Source organism: Neofelis nebulosa, chromosome 9, assembly GCF_028018385.1.
Source record: "Neofelis nebulosa isolate mNeoNeb1 chromosome 9, mNeoNeb1.pri, whole genome shotgun sequence".
Taxonomy (NCBI): domain Eukaryota; kingdom Metazoa; phylum Chordata; class Mammalia; order Carnivora; family Felidae; genus Neofelis; species Neofelis nebulosa.
The window spans coordinates 39,505,169-39,525,897 of NC_080790.1; the positions used below are offsets into that span (position 1 = coordinate 39,505,169).

The following is a 20,729-nucleotide window of genomic DNA, read 5'->3' on the forward strand; positions in this document are numbered from 1 at the left end:
GCTCACTGCAGGACTACTTCCAGGCCATCTGCCAGGCGAGCCCCCTCTGGGCAGTCTCACAATCTGGAATAAGAGTGATGAGGGTGGACAAGGGTTGTCAATGGGCTTCCTAACTAAACTTCATTTATGCATGATCAGTTCCCACCACAAACTACCCTAACTGTCCTCATTTAGTATGGTTTGCTCACTTTAGGAAAAAGACATCTAAACACAAGAAAATGTAAATCACCCTCAAAAACTATACTGATCCCCTGACTGTAGCCAAAAAGATACTTCCAAATCAGACAGTTACTCGCCATCAGTATGATGCCATGTTGGGGAATCCATATGGTTCTCAAGATTCTACTTTATGCACATTACATTCTTACAAGAATATTATCACAATAACCCCAGAGAGTGAGATCCAAAGCCCTGACAGATGGTCCCAATTGGAGACCCTCTCTCATGTCACAGGAGCCCACAATATCAATTGCCTAGACAAGCACATTCACTTGAAAACGCAGTTCTAAATTCAGATTTCAGTAGACCTAACTTTAGAAAGGGTATATTTAAGATACAAATGTAATACCCACATCCTGAGCAAAGAACATTAGAAATTATCTGCTTTGAAAATTACCATAACCCAGATACCAAAGCATGATGTTTGCCTTCACACCTAAGAACACCATAAGAAAAACCATTCTGTTTTGGAAACTAGACCTGGCACTTGCAGTATTTATTTTTTCTTTTATGTTTCATAACTGCCTTTAGTCACTTGATCCTATTAATAAAGAATTCAAGAAAATTAAAGAATTGCAATATCAAACTGCAATTTGGTAGACACAGTAAAAAACAGGTTGAAAGTGGAACACAGGCAATTCACCAAGTCAGACTGTTTGAATAGCATGGCACAATCTGTGGCTAATACCCTCAGACCACATATATTCCTTGCAAAGTTACCTGATACCAAGCAAAAACAATTTGTCTAAAACAAACTCCTGCTCCAGCAATTTCTGGCAATTATCTTATCCGTCCAGGATGGGTCCCAAATTCCCTAAAATGAGGCTTGCAATCACATCCCCTTCAATTAATATCCCCCCCCTCTCTTACAGGAAAGTATTTCACTTTTCATCTCTCTCAAATTCTGCCTATCCATCCCCTCAATCCTGACCTGGTCCCTAAAAAGGAAATGCTCCTTCCACCTCTCCAAGTCTAGACCCTTGACTCATTCTCTTCCTTTCAGCCTTTAACAAGACATAGATTGCCTGGAACGGATGGACAAGCAGGTGGACACACAAGGACACACACACACACACACACACACACCTTTCCCACCGCTTTACTTAAACAGCTTTAGGCTTCCCTACACTTCAGTTTACACAGCTTTCTTAACTCCCACTAATCTAGTTTATTTTAACTCTATGAAGCTCCAAGCACAGAGGGTCACTGACTCCCAACAGCCCAATACCAGCTGACCAACTTCTCTTTTTCTAAGCTCCTACCCTTTTCTGTTTCTGCTGGCTCCTCCATGGCCCTCTACTCTCCAAGAGTTCAAGGTGTGGTTAGACCCTGGAGTCTTTCCTCCCTCCAGCCTACATGACTTCCTTCACTCTCCTCTGTAGCAATGATACCAGGGATCTATATTGGACCTCACTTTCCCCTCAGATTCTAACTATGCATCTTTGGCCACCAGTAAACATTAAGCCCTTGCCTCCATCCTCCTTAGCCCTTCCGCTTTGTCCCACAACCAAATTCACCAGAGCCTTCCCAGGATTCGCACTCAACTCCCACCTCCACTTCCCCCTTTACAGGCAGCCATCTAGGTCTGCTTATGTTTCCGTATTAATATTTTAACTCCTATTCCCACTATGGTTGCAGGCTTGCTCCTTCCCCAGAGTTCCAAAGTGACTGCCATGTCCAGAATGGGATGTTATGGACTCCCTTACCATGGGCTAGCACTTGCTCTCAACTGAAAGGAGTCATGAAAGAAGGGCACAGAAGGAAGGAGAAGCTCAGGTGGTGCCCCTGCCTTCACGTCACCTGCCAAAGTCCTGCATTTCACCCCAAATACCAAACTTTCCTTTCCATAAATTTCTGTCTAACCTAGCTGAGAACACTGCCCCAAACTCTTGAATAAGTCCATTAAATAAAATCCTTTTTTGATCAGAAGAAATCACTTCTATGAATACTGCAATTAAAGGTACCAGACCTTCAATGTTATTGAAAAAAACAAAACCAAAAACCCTTCCCAATCAGCTTCCACAAGCTAACTTCGGCCAAGTATCTGCCCCCAGGTCCTAGAGCAATAACAAAATAATCTAGGTAAAACACCTTCTATAGAAAATCTGTTTTCTAAAGGGAAACAAGTAAAAATCTGACCAGGTAAGGCAAGTAACTAACAACGCGTGCCACAATTTTCTTCAGGAAAGTTGCCTGTTCTTCCTCATGCTACACTAGGAGAGCTGAACAGCTCGATTCAGCTAGCTTCCTAGGAATCAGGTCTGTGCTGCTGCGGAATTGAAGAGCTGCTTCCTTCCACACAGCAGTCAAATCATGAAGTTGCAGCAGCGGCTGTTCTGTTAACCCGCAGCTAAGAATAACACTCGACTTTCTAATTTTAAAAAAAAGAAAAGAAAGACAAAAAAAAAAAAAAAAAAAGACTTGGAAAGTAAGTCCCTGGGTCAAGGATCTGGGGCACGAGAAGAGGAAGAAGGGGCTTCCTGCACTGACCCTCTTATCACCCAGACCCTTGGGTCCAACGCAATTAGCGCACCTTCAGCCCGCGGGGACAACCCGAGAGCGCCGGGCGGGGTGAGGGGCGCCCACCTCGGGAGGGCGGCAGTTTGCAGGTGCCACGGACTGGCCACCCACGCGTTTAACCCGGCTGGAACTCGCGGTTCGGGGATGGGTTTCCGGGTGGATCGCGCTCACTCTCAATTGACAACGAGGTCGGGGCAGGTTCGAGAGAAACAGGAGGAAAAGTCACAAGAGGGCTGAGGAGGAGGGGGTCTCCGCGCTTCGGGGGGAGGCGGGGACCCGGCCCTCCAGAGGGCACCCCTGCTGGCCCGCCGGGGCCCGGCCCTGCCCCGCGCGCCCACCCGGGCCGCCCTACCGTGGCTCTGCAGGATCTCGTGCTTGAGGCCGCCGGTGTAGTCGATGAGCTCCTCCAGGCCGCGCTCGCACAGCTGCCCATAGCCCGAGAACTTGTGCAGCACCTTCTCCAGCTCGCGCTCCACCGTCACGCACTGATCCATCCCGGAGGCGGCGGCGGCGCCAGGCTCCCCGGCGCCCGGGTATCCGCAGCCGTTCGGCCCGGGCCCGGCCGAGGCCGCGTCCTGCTCCTCGTCCCCCAGGCGGGCGGCGCGGGCGGCTGAAGCGGCCGAGGCAGCGGGCGCGCTAGCCGCGGCGCCGGGGGAGCCCCGCGCAGCCAGTGCCCGCCTGCCCCATGCCCCCCCCCCCCCCACGGCCCCCGGGAGCGTCGCCGCCGCTCCCGCTTGCTCTCCCCACCCGGCCCCGCGACCCTGGTCCTCACTCGCCGCGTTCGGCTGCCCGCAGCGGCGCCGCCGATTGTTTTTGTTTTCACGGAAACCGACCGATGACCTGGTTCTCCCGGGCGGCACCAAGCGCCGCCGACCCGAGGGGGGGGGGGGCAGCCACCCCAGCAAGGGAGAGAGGCGGCGCGGGCTGTACCAAGCGCACACTAGAGAGGGGGGCAGCCTGGAGAGCGCGGGCGGAGGAACGCGACGGGCGTCCGCTCGCGCCGCCGCTGTAAAGGTGTGGGCAGTACCACGCGGGTAAGCGTGCAAGGGAGAGGGCGAGGGTGGAGCAAGAACCCAATTGGTCCAAGGAGCTAAATAAGGAACTTTGGAGACAGCCCCGGAGCTTGCAGAGCGCTACAACTACGCTCTCCGTAAACAAGAGGGTGGAAACCGTCCCTAACCACTCCGCCCAGAAACGGGGAAAAAGAACCAATGGGCGCGGAGTATACCTAAGGAACAAACGTCCTCCAATCCCTGACCGAGGCGTAAACCTTCAGCCAATCCGAGTCTAGGGGCCAAACCAATAGTCTCGCTGTTGGAGGGGGTGACTTTGGAGTACATACTGGAACCAAGTTGTTTCTGGAAAGCCATGAGGGAAAATAAGACAGAGATGAAAAGGTCTGTTTCCTGTAGGAGTTCGCTCATGTCATAATTTATGTCATCTCCCCATTACTCCTGGGAGCACTGTCATTCCGAAGTTTTGAAGGCTGGACTCGCCGCCCCGGACGAAAAACCGAGCCGGGCGGGGCGGGTGGTGCTGCGGGAGGGAGTCACTGACGACAATTCCAGGCGGAGGTGATGCTGGAGGGCGGGGGAGGAGAGCTGCTTGCTAGCCGCGCGGGCCGGCGCCGGGAAGGGCCCGGCGCGACCAACGGTGAAGCCCGGACGCGGGCGCCGCGGGGAGGTCACACTCCCCACCCCCCGCGGGCCTCAACCCCGTGGCCCCAAGGCCTGGGACCTCTCCGGACCGGTAACCTCCCCACCGCGCGGACAGGCAGCTTCCCGCGGTGGAAACTCTCGTGGGAGAGTGGCTCCACAGCCTGGCTCCCGCTGTCGGGCGCCTTATTCCATCGATACGAATTGAGTTACCTCCTCTGCGTACATTCTTCCCCGGACTTGCCGTGGTGCCTCCAACCTTGGCCTGTATCCCCTTGTTCACTCAGCTTCAGTGGCGCAAACGTTACCTTTCCTCCAAAAGCCATGTTAGTAAATTGCTTCACAGCCTCTGCATTTACCCTTTCCTTTGACCGTACACCTTTCTCATCCTGAAGTTCTCAGCTTACTTGTCCCCTGAGGAGGGCCCTCTCCCTGACCACTAATAAAGCCTCTACCTTCCCACACTCCTCCGTGGCTGTATCATCTTAATCATATTTATTATGCTATCAAGTGTATCCCCAGTTTTCGTATTTTCACCCCATTTATTAAAAGTTTAAATGATCTGGTTCGTTTATCCGTTTACTTTTCTCCTGCACCTCTCCAGTAAATCTCTATAAAGGCAAGGCTTGCCTGTCTTTTTCCCGGCCCAGGAACAGTGCCTGGCAACGTAGTAGGGATTTTTTTTTGTTTGTTTTTAAATTAAGGTGAAATATTTTTGTGTTTCAGTTTCCTTTTTTTATAACTTGCAAATAATTGGAATTAATACTTAATTGGATTCTTAGGAAATTGAGATAATATATCAAAACATTTGTAGTAAGCACGCAATAGCCACATGATAAATGGTGGTGGTGGTTGTTACCATTGTCAGTTCCCAGATGTAAATCTGGGATGGCAACCTAAAATGCAATCAGGTTGGCGTAGTCCCCAATCCTTCCATTCATTTCTTGGTGATTCTCAAGGGCAGCCCCAGACTGCTATTACATATCTCCTTTCTCCTCCCCACCTAACCCATTTAACTTTCTCTTTCTTGACAGATGGCCCTGATTGCAGTATCACTGAGAAGATAAAAAACTCAGCTCCAGCATCCTCTGCCACTCTTCTCAAAGTATTTCTGTCTGCACCATCAATTTTGTGAACTGTTGTCAAGTACCTGGAGGAACAGGAGCCTCTTTTCCCTTCTAAGTTGCCAACCCTTGGCCTGCTGGCTTCATCTCACCTCCGTCCAGATCTTCTTCCCCTGCTTTGCACTAGGTTCTGCTTTCAGACTGAATGGAACTCGCCTATCTGGGGAGTTGGGGTGGGGGTGGGGGGCGGTGAGGGTGGAGGTAATCTTTATTTATCCCTTTCCAAGCTGTTTCCCTTTTTCTCTCATTCCTTTCACAGCCAAAATGCCCAGACAAATCCTTCACACTTGTTCCTCCCTTTTCTCCAAGGATCTCCTTGGTAAGCTCAGTCACCTTTTTCACAGTGTTTTTTTTTTTTTTTTTCCCTTGACCTCACTGCAATGCAAGAAAATTATGACTCACTTCCACTTGTAAAATTCTCCCTTGACATTGCCCTAGTATGGTTCAGTCACCCTTTCTTCCTTGCTGGCTCTTCTTTCTCATTTAGCGCTCTGGGTGGGTGGGCATTTGCCCCAGGTTCTATTCTCAACCTTCTTGTTTCTCTTTACCGGCTGTCCTGGGACAACATATTACAATTGCCCATCTCCATCCTTGATCTGCTTCATAAAGTCTAACTTCACATTCCCTCCAACCAGCAAGACATCATCGTCCAGAGGACTCATTACCTCTAGTCAGCATGTCAAAAAACATTGATACTTCCCTGCAAAATCAACTTGTCTCCCTTTTACTCAGTTTTTGTCCGCATTACCTTGCCTCCCAGGTACGACTGCCACTTTTCCATCCTCATCTTTAATTCACCTATAGGACTCTCAAAAATCTTTTCTTTATCAGATTCCTCAACTCCACTAGTGTGTTTCCATTGCCACCTATCTTGCCAAGATCGCTTTGCTAAGTCAACTGCCTTCATTCACCCCAGAATCCTTGGTGTTCCCCAGGATTTTGTCCTCATCAGTATCTCTAGGGATACAGATTGTCTCCTCCCTTTTTCAATTCACCCTCTACATGTAGTCAGATGTCACGTTCTATTGAATCTAACTTCCTAATGTCCTAATGAGGCTTTTTAACTTCCACATTCTCATCATCAGTACCTCAGAGATATTTCCAAGATTATAATTGCTTCTTTTACCCCTACGGTGACATCAAATAAATCTTCATTCCCCTAAAAAGGTTGTTATAATAATTAAGTGAGATATAATCCATCTATCACACTCAACATAATGCTGACCCACAGTAAGAGCTATTATTATATACTGATCAGATATAATCATACAAATACCAAATCATGTTGTACACCTGAAACTAATATAATGTTACATATCAATTATACGTCAATTTAAAAAGAAATAACCAATTGCTCCCCATTTCCTGCAGCTCCAAGTCCTAACTCTAAGCTGCATCTACACTGGTCTGCCCGGTGTCGTAACCCATCACAATCCCCCCATCCAAACACTGGACGTTTTCACATTTTCAATGTGAAGTAAGCACAGTTCATGTTTTTTTCTTCTCCCGGAATGCCTTTCTTTGTCCTCAGCCATTCAAATCTTCCCCCTTTCTTCAAGTAACAAGACAAGTCCTCCTTTATTGGTACCTTCTAAATCTTGGCTTGCACTCTTCAATATGGTAAGTCACCAACTCTCTGTAACTTTTTAAATTAAATGAAATTAAAAATTCAGTTCCTCGGTTGTACAGGCAGCATTTCAAGTACTTAGTAACTACATGTGGCTAAGGGCTTCTGTTCTAATCAGTATAGAGTGAACACTATCATCACTGTAGAAAGTTATATTGAACAGTGCAGATCTAGACCATGACCACAGTGGAGTTACCAGCCTGCTATAGGACTGCTATAGGACTTCTCTGTGTTAAGTCATTTAATTCCTAAGTGCATAGTGCTCTTTTCTTGGTTAACTTTTCCAATATGTTCCTTGTTTACTCAATTAGATTGTTAGCTCCTAGGTCGGGGCTGATGTTTCTTTTTTATTTAATCAGAATATAAAAGGTGTTTTAGGTGTTAAAGGAAAGAGCATAAATAAGAGAAGAGACTTCAAATTTAACCAAGGAGAGAAAAATAGTACTTGTAAGGGCAGAGATCTTTATGTTCCCTCTTTAGTTTGTATTGGCCCTTCCTACCCAGTGCATAATTGCTTTAACCCTATACCTTGATTTCTCAGAGTAGGATCTCTAGAAGCAAGAGGGGAAAAAAATCAGTTTTCAGAACAACTGAAAATTATTTATCTATGGTTGCATTTTTACCACACAACAAAAAAGAATTCACACACAAGGAACCTGGGTGGCTTAGTCCATTGAGCATCCGACTTCAGCTCAGGTCATGATCTCACAGTTCGTGAGTTTGAGCTTTGCACTGACAGCACAGAGCCTGCTTTGGATTCTCTGCCTCCTCTCTTTCTGTCCCTCCCCCACTTGTGCACACTCTCTCTCAAAAATAAAGAAACATTAAAAAAAATTCACATACAAACACAAACAAAAACCCCACTCTAGTATCAAATGGACTCCTGCTCCACTTATTCTGTTCAGTCTGGAGAACCTCTCATTTACAATCATTCTGGACTTTGGTCTTTCCCTTCACTTTAAATTGGATTCTCTGTAACATTTAAGTAAACATGAATGAAAAGAAAGGGAAAATGTATACCCTTTGTCTTCTGACCAAAACACATATTCATTGTAAAGAAATAAGAAAAAAAATACATAAATATTTTGTGATCTCATGAAATCACAGAAGCCAGAAAAAAATGTTTTAACATTTGGGGTGAATTTCCAGAATTTTTCTTCTGTGTGTACATATACCCATATGTGCATTCTCATAAAAGATAGCTCTTTTTATATATATTTTGTAAACTGCTTTTGTTGTACACTTAACATTTCTCTAAGAAAAAAAAAGCTCTTAGAACTGCTTTTGTTTTTTTGAGTAATCTCTACACCCAACATAGGGCTTGAACTCATGACCCCAAGATCAAGAGTCATACACTCTTCTGACTGACCCAGCCAGGTGCCCCAGAACTGCTTTTGACATCCTTTGAAATGTTTAATAGCTGTTGTACATAACTAGAGCTTAGCACTCACCCTTATTCAACATATCTCATATATATTTTTTTCATTCTCATTTATACTTACAAACCTGAAATTACACAAAGGCAAGATAGAGAAAGTCAAGGGGCACATGGGTGGCTCAGTTAGTTAAGCATCTGACTCTTGATTTTGGCTCAAGGCATGGTCTCACAGTCATGGGATCAAGCCACACATTGGGCTCTGCGCTGACAGCGCTGAACCTGCTAGGGATTCTCTCTCTCCTCTCTCTGCCCCTCCCCTGCTCAGGCTCTGTCTCTCAAAATAAATAAATAAACTTAATATGAGAAAAAAATCAAAATTTCATCTTTCAGATTTGAGACTATTTTTAAAAACTGCTTTAAAAATGTACTTTCATGAAAAATACACTTAAGAAAGATGGTTTCTAATCATAATCATAAAAAAAGACCTTGTAGAAAAGATCTTGCTAATTTACTGACTGTTGTAGCTCATGGTTAATATAAAAGTAAGAGTAAACTGACAAAATGGATAATGAAATACTGAATTACAAAAAATATTCCTCCTCATCACTTAAAAAAAGTCAATGTTCATCATTTTCAAGCTAAAAAAAATTTCCACACATTGCTGGAAATTGTTACTAAGACCACTTTAATAAGTAGGTAAAAGTACCACGACAAGCAAAAAATATCCTTGTGAATGTTTTCCACTTCTTTTACGTCTCCTGTGGGGTTTGGGGCACATTGCCACTTAAATGCCTGTCTGCTGGCTGGTTAGATGATACTTGCCTGCCATTATGACCTACTGTTAGGAATTGGATGGGCAGTGTTGACAATGACTTGTCTTCTGTATCCACCACCCCCTTCTTTCAACCCCACTAATGTTTGTAACAGACTGCCTCTCTCACCAGCAAAACTTCTCCAGTGTAGCCTTCATTGCTTCCAGGAGCCAGGACACTTGTAATTTGTTGTCCACCAATTAAGCTACACCCCTTATAGATCTCTGTGAGGATGGTGTGCAGGCATTGCCCTCATTCATGGGGACCAACCTTTAGGGAGGTATTTATACCTTTTGTACCCGTCCCCACCTCCCCAGATGTTATTGGCCCAAATCTTTTTCTTTCTGGAATCTGGGATGTCTTTCTGTACTTTATTTCCTGCTCACTCTTTTGTGTGCTTTACCAGGTGTAGCAGGAAGGGTGCTGACACTGTAACTCTGAAGTAATTCATTCAACCCCTCCCAACCTAAGTTTCCTTATCTATAAAATGAGAAGCTTGAAATAGATGACCTTTTAGGTCCTTCCAGTTTTAAAATTACAGAGATGCCGATGTTTATTAAGCAACATGTGAGGTGTGTGACACAACCAAACAGGAATGAACAGATGCACCCTCTCTGCTTTTGAAAGCTTTGAGTCTGAATCATTATTTCCTCATTATGGAAATGCAGTGGGGTTTTTTATTTTTTGCTTTATTTAGCCCTAATTATAATAATAGCTACCATTTATTGAGTGCTTACCATATGCCAGGCACTTTGCTTTAAATATGTGATTATCCAAAGCAACCTTTTGAAGTAAATATTATTACAGTTATCCCCATTTTACAGATGAAGAAACTGAGGTATAGAGGGGTTAAGTAATTTCTCCAAGATTACACAAATAAGACATGGTGGAACTGGAATTTGAATTCGAATCTGACTCCATAGCCCACAAGCCACTATGCCCCCAAAAAGCAAAGTTATGCTTTGTGATTATTTGTTAAGCACAGGATTTCTACTACAACAAAGGGTCATTTACCCTAGGTAGTGTGGTTTGGTATCAGGAGCTCAGGACTAAGAGTCACAAAAATTGTAACACTTCTACTTACCAACCTTAGGCAAGAACCTTAACCAAACAGCCTTTATTTTTTTTGATACCAATATCTGCTCTACCTACCTTGTAATATTGTTGAGAGTAATATTTATATTTATGAAGTGATATGAATATATAGTAAATATACACTTAACCAGTAAATATATGAGTGTGTGTATACATATATATGTATATACATTTGTATACATGTATATACATATATATGCATACAAAGCATTCTGTAAACTATTAAGCCCCATAAAAACTTAAGGTATTGTTATTTCTTCATTTTATGTATGCATTTGATTCATCTATTTAGGTATCTTCCTGTGCATCTGTTCAGTGCAGAGTCTAGGCTGTAAATTGCTACAATACAAGATTCATGACTTTTGACAACCTGGGGAGATTCTAGGTAGTAAACTAAGAAAATATTTAAAAATGGCCTTTGGGGCACCTGGGTGGCTCAGTTGGTTAAGCGTCCAACTTCAGCTCAGGTCATGATCTTGCAGTTCACAAGTTCAAGCCCCACGTCGGGCTCTGTGCTGACAGCTCGGAGCCTGGAGCCTGCTTCGGATTCTGTCTCTCTCTCTCTCTCCCCCTCCCCGACTCATGCTCTGTCTCTCTCTCTCTCTCTCTCTCTCTCTCAGAAATAAAGAAATATTAAATAAAAATAAAAATGTCCTTTTAAGGAGACTTCCAATTCAACTGACATGAAGTAATCCCATTCCTCTGGGTTTCCCTAAAAAGCCCTAGACATGGCACAAAAACTAAGCACGGTAATATTTAGGAAGGTAAGAAGGTAAGGAAAAGTTGGGCTGCATAGGAATCTGGAGACTTAAGGAATGACACAATGGTAAGTTTCCCAGTTTCCTTATTTCCTCTCATATCTCAGAGCACTATAACATCCTCCAACCCAACACTACGAATGAGCACAGGCAATAAAAGCTCAGCCTGTTCTCCCTAGCCAAAGGATGGAAAAAAGAGTGGCTTAACAAAGGAAAGCCTTATTGGCAATTTTGTCCTACTTAAGCCAAAGACAGAAAAGCTACATGGTTTTCAGCAGAGATGAGCAAACAAGGAGTTAATTTTCCATTCGACCTTTCATAATACATGGACATGAGAGGCAGCATTCCAGTTCCCCTGCAGGATGGTTTTGGCATAGCTGGAGTGGGGAGCTGACCTTCCACCTCCTGCCTGGCAAATGCAGGTGGTGCTCCATTTTCCCCAGCAGGTGGTATCAGCAGATTGATAGGGGAGCTGAGTTTATGCCCCCACTCAGATGCAACGAGACAGTGGGGGTTGGTGCCCCACTTTCACTGGGAAGTTGTCAATGGAGTAAGGGGAGAGCTGAACTCCTACCCCACCCATTTGCAACAAGGCAGTGTGAGTCAGTGCTCCACTTTTGCCAAAGTGGTGTTGGCAGGGCTCAGAGAGAAGCTAAACATACACACCCAGCAGCCCATGTGCTAAATCTCAACAGGGGACTTCCTGCTTTAAAAATAAATTCATAAATAATTGATTAAAAAGGATCTAGAGCTTTATAATGTAATACAGTAAAACCTTGGATTGAAAGTAACATGTTCTGCAAGTGTTCCGCAAGATAAACAAATATTTCTAATAAATTTTAACTTGATAAACGAGCAATGTCTTGCAATACGTGTAGTACGTGATGCCAAACATCACATGATCACAACTAAGCAGGTTTCCTCTCTCTCTCTCTCTCTCTCTCTCTCTCTCTCTCTCACTGCGGGATTGTGGGTGATTGCTAATGAAATGTCACATTTCTGCGAAATCCTCAAGAGGAGGCAAAAATCCTCATTGGATACATTCGTTGTTAAATTTACACAAAAAGAAAAAATTCTATTCAGCCAATAGATAGCAGTAATTCCTTTAGTGATAGTGAAAGTTGTTCTACACAATAACCCTCCTCTCTCTTGTCTCCCTCATACCAGCCACAAAGGTTTTCAAAGGTAAGTGCAGATTAATTTGTTTATTTTTCTTTATATTTTATATTTTTGCTATTATTTTATATTATATTAAATCATATAATTTTTATATGAATATTTTTGGGTTGTAGAATGAATCATCTGAGTTTCCATTTCTTATGGGGAAATTAGCTTTGATATACAAGTGCTTTGGATTACAAGCATGTTTCTAGAACGAATTATGCTTGTAAACCAAAGTTTTACTGTATCCAAAATGTCCAAGATTAAAAAAAAAGAAAAAAAATCACTCATCCAAGAATGAAGAAAATCACAACGTGAATGAATGAGAAAAGACAATCAATAGATGCTAATAATGAGATAAATCAAATGTTGGAATTGTCTGATAATTATGTTAAAGCAGCTATCATAAAAATGCTTCATCAATCATTTATAAATACTCTTGAAACAAATTGAAAATAAATATTACAGCAAAGAAATAGAAAGTATAAAAAAACTAAATGAGGGACGCCTGGGTGGCTCAGTCAGTTGAGTATCTGATTCTTTTGTTTATTTATTTTTGAGAGAAATAGAGCACAAATGGGGGAGGGGCAGAGAGAGGGGGAGACACAGAATCCAAAGCAGGCTCCAGGCACTGAGCTGTCAGCACTGAGCCAGACCCAGTTTCAAACTCACAAACTGTGAGATCATGACCTGAGCTGGAGTTGGGCACTTAACTGACTGAGTCACCCAGGCATCCCTTGACTCTTGATCTCAGCTCAGGTCTTGACCTCAGGGTTGTGAATTCAAGGCCCACGTTGGGCTACATGGCATGAAGCCTACTTAAAAACAAAAAACAAAACAAAACAAACCAGCAACAACTAATTCGAAATTATAGAACTGAAAGATACATGAGTAAAATTAAAACAAACCAAAACCATAAGAGCTCAATAATAAACTGAGGATAACAGAGTTTAGAATCAGTGAACTTGAGGAACAGACCAATGGAACTTAGCTGAACTATTGGAGAAAATAGTCTGGAATAAAATTAATGGAATCTTAGGGACTTTGAGATATATAATTAAAAAAAAAAAGTAGCAATCATATCATTATCACCAGAGGAGAAAGAGAAGAACTAAAAAAATATTCAAAGAAATAATAGTTGAAAACTTTCCTAACTTGGCAAAATACATAAACCTACAAATTTAAGAAGTTATTTCACAAAAAAAGACAAACCCAAAGAAATCCACTCCAAAACATACAATTAAACTTCTGAAAACTAAACACAGACAAAATATTTTGAAAGCAGCCAGCGAGAAATAACTTTACTTATAGAGGAACACCAATATGAAACACAGCAGATTTCTTACCTGAGGTTCTGTGGAGACCAGAAGGAAGTGGCACAATATTTTTCAAATATTAAAAGGACTGTCAACCCAGAATCCTATACCCAGTGAAATATTCTTCAATAATGAAAGGGAAATCAGTTTTATTAATTTTTAGTTTATTTTTATTTTTAAAGTTTATTTATTTTGAGAGACAGAGCACAAGCTGGGGAGGGGCAGAGACAGAGAGGGACAGAGGATCCCAAGCAGGCTCTGCACTGACAGCAGTGAGCCTGATAACCGTGAAATCATGACCTGAGCAGAAGTCAGAGGCTTAACCAACTGAGCCACCCAGGCACCCCAAAAAGAATATTTTCTAAACAGAAAGACAATGGTAAAAGAAGGAAACTTAGAACATCAGGAAGAAAGAACACAATAAGCAAAAATATTGCTGTATACAATAGACTCTGCTTGAGTTTTATAAATTTCTAAGTTGACAGTTGCAAAAATTATAACACTATTTTATGTGGTTCTAAATGTATGTAAAGTAGGGGCGCTTGGGTGGCTCAGTCAGTTAAGCGTCTGACTTCACCTCAGGTCATGATCTCATGGTTGGTGGCTTCAAGCCCCGCATCAGGCTCTGTGCTATTAGTTCAGAGCCTGGAGCTTGCTTCAGATTCTGTCTCCCTCTCTCTCTGTCCCTCCCCCACTCACTTTCTGTCTCTATCAAAAAATGAATAAACAGCAAACTATATATATTTAAATGTATGTAAAGTAAATGTTTAACACAATTTTAAGCAGGGAGGGTATTTTTTACCTGTTGTATAGTTTTTTTAGTGATTGCTCTAGGTATTACAGTATATATACATATCACAGTCTACTGGTGTCATCATTTTACCAGCTTAAGTATAGAAGCCTTAACTCCCTTTATGTCTCTGCCCTCCCTGTTTATAATTGTCTTAAGTATTTACTCTATATACATTTAGGGGCACTTGGGTGGCCCGGTTGATTAAACATTTGGTTCTTGGTTTCAGCTCAGGTCATGATCTCACAGTTTGTGATTTAGAGCCCTGCATCAAGATCTGCACTGACAGCATGGAGCCTGCTTGGAATTCTCTGTCTCCCTCTCTCTCTGGCCCTCCCCTGCTCTCTCTGTATTTCTGTCTCTCTAAATAAATACATAAATAAATAAATAAATATTTTTTTAAATACTAAAAAAAATAAATACTATAGACAAAGGGGAAGTGGGGAATTACTGTTTAAGTGGTACAGAGTTTCTGTATGAGATGAAAGATTCTATAAATGGGTAGTGGTGATGGTTGCACAACATTGTGAATGTACTTAATGCTCCTGATTTACACACTTAGAAATGTTTAAAAATGGTAATTTTTATGTTATGCATATTTTACCAACAAGGAAAAAAATAGCTAAATTTAAAAAACACTATAGAAGTGGCAATCAATTTTGCAATATATCAGTGTATCAAATCAACACATTGTACACCTTAAACTTACACAATGTTACATGTCAATTATATCTCAATAAAGTTGGGGAAAAACACTATAGATAAATTAGAATTTTCAAAAATGTTCAAGTAACTAACATGATGGCAGGAAAAAAGAAACTACAGAAATGGAAAACAGTACACACAGAAAACAAATAAAATGGCACAATTAAGTTGTATCATATCAATAATTACATTAAATATTAATAGTCTAGTATACCAATTAAAGGATAAAATTGGAAGAATGATTTAAGAACATGGCCTAACTATATGATGTGTACAATAAGGTCATTTCAAGTACAATGATAGAGGCAAGTTAAATGAAAAGGATTTAAAAAGATACATCATACAAATGTTAAAGGAAAACATGAGTGACTATTAATATCACATATAGAAGACTCAAGAACAAAGAAAATTATCAGAGACAGAAATGGCCATATTGTGATAAAAGGGTCAGTTCACCAAGAAGACACGGCAATTCAAAATATGCATGCACCAGACAACAGAGCCGCAAATAAAATGTGAAACAAAAACTGATAGAACTAAAATAGGTAAATTCACAATAATAGTTGGAGACTTCAACACCCTTCTCTCAACAGCTGGTAGAACAACTAGACAAAATCAGCAGGGATATAACAGAACTCAACACCAACAACCAGTAGGATCTGGTCAACATTTATAGAATACTTCACCCGATAATAGCTACATACATATTCTTATCAAGTGCTCATGGAACACATACCATAATAGATCATTTCCTGGGCCATGAAACAATTCTCACTCAAAAGAAATGAAATTAAAAACAAAAAGATGAAATCCTACCGACTATGTTGTCCAACCACAATGGAATCAAACTAGAAATAAGTAACAGAAAGATAACAGGAAAATCTCCAAACACTTGGAACTAAGCACACTTCTAAATAATGCATGGGTCAAAGAAAAAGTCTCACCTCAAAGAACTAGGAAAAGAAGTGCAAAACAAACTCAAAGCAAGCAGAGGAAGGAAATAATAGATATAAAAGCCGGCAGCAATAAAAGCGAAAATAGGAAAACAATAGAGAAAATCTATAAAAGAAAACCTCTAGCAAGATTGACAAAGAATAAAAGAGGCATGACACTAATTATAAATACCAGGAATGAAACAGGGAATATCACTACAGACCCTCTAGACATTAAAAAGATAACAAGGAAATACTACTACAACTGTATACATATAAATAGTTCCTCAAAAAAACACTCAACTACTGCAACTCACTCTATATGAAATATATTATTTGAGTAGTCCTAAGGCTATTAAGGAAATTGAATTCATAATTTTGAAACTCTCAAAAAAGAAATCTCTAGACTCACATGGTTTCACTGGAGAATTCTGCCAAATCTTTAAAGAGTAATTAATGCCAATTCTATACAACCCCTTCCAGTTTAAAATATGAGATGATGAATACTTCACAATTCATTCTGTGAAGCTAGTATTACCCGGACACCAAAACCAGATAAAGATAGTAAGCCAAAACAAAACTATAGACCAATATCTCATGAGCTTAGTTGCAAAAATGCTCACAGAATAGTAAATTGATTCCTGCATTACATAAAAGATTTATATATCATAATGTAGAGGGGTTTATTTTAGGAATACAAGGTGGGTTGAATGCTCAAAAATCAACTAATGTAATCAACCATATCAACAGGTTAAAGAAGAAAAATCATATGATCATATCAATTGATGCAGAAAAGGCATTTGGTAACATCCAACATCCATTCATGATTAAAAGCCTTAGTAAGCTAAGCATAAGGGGGGAATTCCTCATCTTGTTAAAGAAAGACTATAAAAACCTACAGCTAATGTCATAACTACTGGTGAAAGGTTAAAAAGACTGAATACTTCTCCCTAAGATGTCCTAGAATGTCCACTCTCACCACCTAGTGAAGCAACAGGAAGTGCTAGCCAGTTCAGTAAAGCAAGAAAGAGAAATTGGAAAGGAGGAAATAATACTGTCCCTATTTGCCAATAACATTAGTGTCTATGTAGAAAATTCCAAGGAATCTACACACACACATACACAGTCCCAAAACTTAATAACTAAGTTCAGCAAGGTCACAAGATGCAAGATTAACACACAAAACCCAATTATATTTCAATATACTAACAACATTAGTTGAGGAAACAAATTAAAAACAATGACATTTATAATTGCTTCCAAAGAAAAATGGTTAGGTGTAAATCTTATGAAACGTATACAGGGTCTATATTCTGAAAATTATAAAATACTGATGAAAGAAAAATACCTAAATAAATGGATAAATATACTGTATTCATAAATTGAAAGAGTAAAGATATCAACTCCCAAATTGATTACTATAGATTTAATGCAATTCTGATTAAAATCTCACAAGGTATTTTGTAACATAGGCAATTTTGCTGTAAAATTTATATGTAAAGGTGTAGGAACTGTAATAGCTAAAACAACTTTGAAAAAGAAGAATAAAATGGGAGGAATCACTCTATGCAATGTTAAATCTCAGTGTACAGTGACAGCAATCAAGACTGTATGGTATTGGCACAGGGATAGACACAAAGATCAATGGAATAGAATAAAGAACCCAGAAATAAGCTGACACGAATATGCCCAAGTGATTTTTAACAAAGGTGCAAAAGAAATCAATAGAGGAAGAATAGCCTTTCAGCAAATAGAGTCATAAAGTATTTTGAGCATTCATAGCTGCCCCTCTCCCCCCCCAATAACCTTGATATAAGTCTCACAGTTTTTACAAAAATGTTATCAGGGCACCTGGGTGGTTCAGTCAGTTGAGCATCTGACTCATGGTTTTGGCTCAGGTCATGATCTCATGATCCAACCCTGTGTTGGGTTCTGCGCTGACAGTGTAGACCCTACTTGGGATTCTCTCTCCCTTTCTCTTTGCCCCCCCCCCCCCTCTCTCTCTCAAAATAAATAAACATTAAAAAAAAAAATCCCAAAACAGATCACTGACTTAAATGTCAGACAAGTAATACAAAATTTAAAACTTAAAAAAAATAGGCAAAAATCATTAGGGCTAAGCAAAGAATTTTTAGATTTGACACCAAAAGCACAATACATAAAATGAAAAATTGATTAAGTTGAATCTCATCAAAATTAAGAACTTTTGCTCTGTGAAACGTCCTGTAAAGAGAATGAAAAAGACAACTATAGACTGAGAGAATATATTTGCAGACCACTTATCTGCCAAAGAACTTGTATCTAGAGTATATAAAGAACTCTCAAAACTCAACAGTAAAAAACCAAACAATCTAATCAGAAAAAAGCAAAGGACATGAACATAATTATCACTGAAGAGGGTATACAGACAACAAATAAGCACATAAGAAGCTGTCCGACAATCATTAACAATTAGCAAAATAAGAATTTAAACAATAATATCACTACACACCTGTTAGGATGGCTAAAATAAAATATAGTGATATACCAAATGCAAGTAGGGATGCAGAGAAACTGGATCACTCATACATTGCTGGTGGGAATGTAAAAAGATACAGCCATTCTTCTGAAGCAGAGTTTGGCAGTTTCATACAAAACTAAACCTGCACTTGCCATGTAACCCAGAAATTGCACTTTGGGGGCATTTATCCCAGAGAAATGAGAACTTATGTTCACACAAAAACCTGTACACAAATGCTCACAGAAGTTTTATTTGTGTTAGCCCCAAACAGGAAACAACACCAATGTCCTTCAACAGGTGGCTGGTTAAAAAACAAAAACAAAAAATGTCGTACAGTCATACCATAGCATACTACTCAGCAATAAAAAGGTATGAACTATTATACATGCAACATCCTGAATGAATCTCAAGGGAATTATGCTGGAGTGTGGGGAAGCCAGTCTCATAGTTTCCTTTTATATCACATTCTTGAATAATGAAATTCTAGAGATGGAGAACAGATTTTGAATGTTGCCAGGGATTAGGGATAGTAGGAGGGATAGGCTGGCTGTGGCTACAAAAGAGTAATATGAGGGATCTTTGTGATGGAACTCTTCTGTCTCTTGATTGTGGTAGCCACACAATTCTACATATGTAATAAAATTGCATAGAAGCTTGCCTGTGCACACACACAAGTGCATATAAAACTGGTGAAAGCTAGAGGAGAAAGCAGGAACAAACCTCTCTGGCCTTAGCCACAGCAATTTCTTACCTGACACATCTCCAAAGGCAAGGGAATTAAAAGCAAAAATGAACTACTGGGACCTCATCAAGATAAAAAGCTTCTGCACTGCAAAGGAAACAACAAAACTAAAAGGCAACCAACGGAATGGGAAAAGATATTTGCAAATGACATAGCGGACAAAGGGCTAGTATCAAAATCTATAAAGAACTCACCAAACTCCACACTCGAAAAACAAATAATCCAGTGAAGAAATGGGCAGGAGACATGAATAGACACTTTTCTAAAGAAGACATCCAGATGGCCAATAGGCACATGAAAAGATGCTCAACATCACTCCCCATCAGGGAAATACAAATCAAGACCACACTGAGATATCACCTTACCCCGGTCAGAGTAGCTAAAATGAACAAATCAGGAGACTATAGATGCTGGTGAGGATGTAGAGAAACAGGAACCCTCTTGCTCTGTTGGTGGGAATGCAAACTGGTGTGGCCACTCTGGAAAACAGTGTGGAGGTTCCTCAAAAAATTAAAAATAGATCTACCCTATGACCCAGCAATAGCACTGCTAGGAATTTACCCAAGGGATACAGGAGTGCTGATGCATAGGGGCACTTGTACCCCAATATTTATAGCAGCACTTTCAACAATAGCTAAATTATGGAAAGAGCCTAAATGTCCATCAACTGACAAATGGACAAAGAAGTTGTGGTTTATATATACAGTGGAACGCTACTTAGCAATGAGAAAGAATGAAATATGGCCTTTTGTAGCAACGTGGATGGAACTAAAGAGTGTTATGCTAAGTGAAATAAGTCAGGCAGAGAAAGACAGATGCCATATGTTTTCACTCTTATGTGGATCCTGAGAAACTTGACAGAAGACCATGGGGGAGGGGAAGGGGAAAAAAAAGTTACAGAGAGGGAAGGAGGCAAACCATAAGAGACTCTTAAATACTGAGAATAAACTGAGGGTTGATGGGGGGCGGCGGGGAGGGGAAAGTGGGTGATGGGCCTTGAGGAGGGCACCTGTTGGGATGAGCACTGGGTGTTGTATGGAAACCAATTTGACAATAAATTTCATATTAAAAAAAAAAAACTGGTGAAAACTGAATAATTCTATGGATTGTACCAGTGTTAATTTTTGGTTGCGATATTGCACTATGCAGTATCTTTCTGCATTATTTCTTATAACTGCATGTGAATCTACAGTATCTCAAAAAAATTTTTAATTGGCTTTTTGAGGTAATTATGATGATGAAGGGGGAAAGGCACCACTCCTTTTATGTCCATAATTTTTTTATGTTTATTATTTATTTTTGAGACAGAGAGAGACAGAGAGGACAAGGGAGGGTTAGAGAGAGAGAGGAAGACACAGATTCTGAAGTAGGCTCCAGGCTCTGAGCTGTCATCAC

At 40.9% G+C, this 20,729-nt stretch overlaps 1 protein-coding gene and 1 long non-coding RNA gene across 9 annotated transcripts in view; one reads left to right on the forward strand and one right to left on the reverse strand.

Annotated features, from left to right (window-relative positions):
* Positions 1-3,809, reverse strand: part of RMND5A (required for meiotic nuclear division 5 homolog A) — a 62,990-nt gene extending 59,181 nt beyond the window's left edge. For 2 of the 6 annotated variants that reach the window (XM_058683398.1, XM_058683397.1), the window contains exon 1: positions 3,092-3,809. In XM_058683398.1, the coding sequence (XP_058539381.1) occupies positions 3,092-3,233 (142 nt within the window). In that variant the 5' untranslated portion in view covers positions 3,234-3,809. The remainder of the gene's footprint in view (positions 1-3,091) is intronic. The other 4 variants (XM_058683400.1, XM_058683401.1, XM_058683402.1 and 1 more) reach the window with 4 other exon arrangements.
* Positions 3,810-4,191: 382 nt separating this feature from the next.
* Positions 4,192-20,729, forward strand: part of LOC131484790 (uncharacterized) — a 29,166-nt gene continuing 12,628 nt past the window's right edge. For 2 of the 3 annotated variants that reach the window (XR_009248447.1, XR_009248448.1), the window contains exons 1-3: positions 4,193-4,720; positions 5,429-5,645; positions 5,778-7,138. This is a non-coding gene — a long non-coding RNA (uncharacterized LOC131484790). Of the gene's footprint in view, positions 4,721-5,428; positions 5,646-5,777; positions 7,139-12,355; positions 12,374-14,684; positions 14,850-20,729 lie in introns of those variants that run through there. The other variant, XR_009248446.1, reaches the window with a different exon arrangement.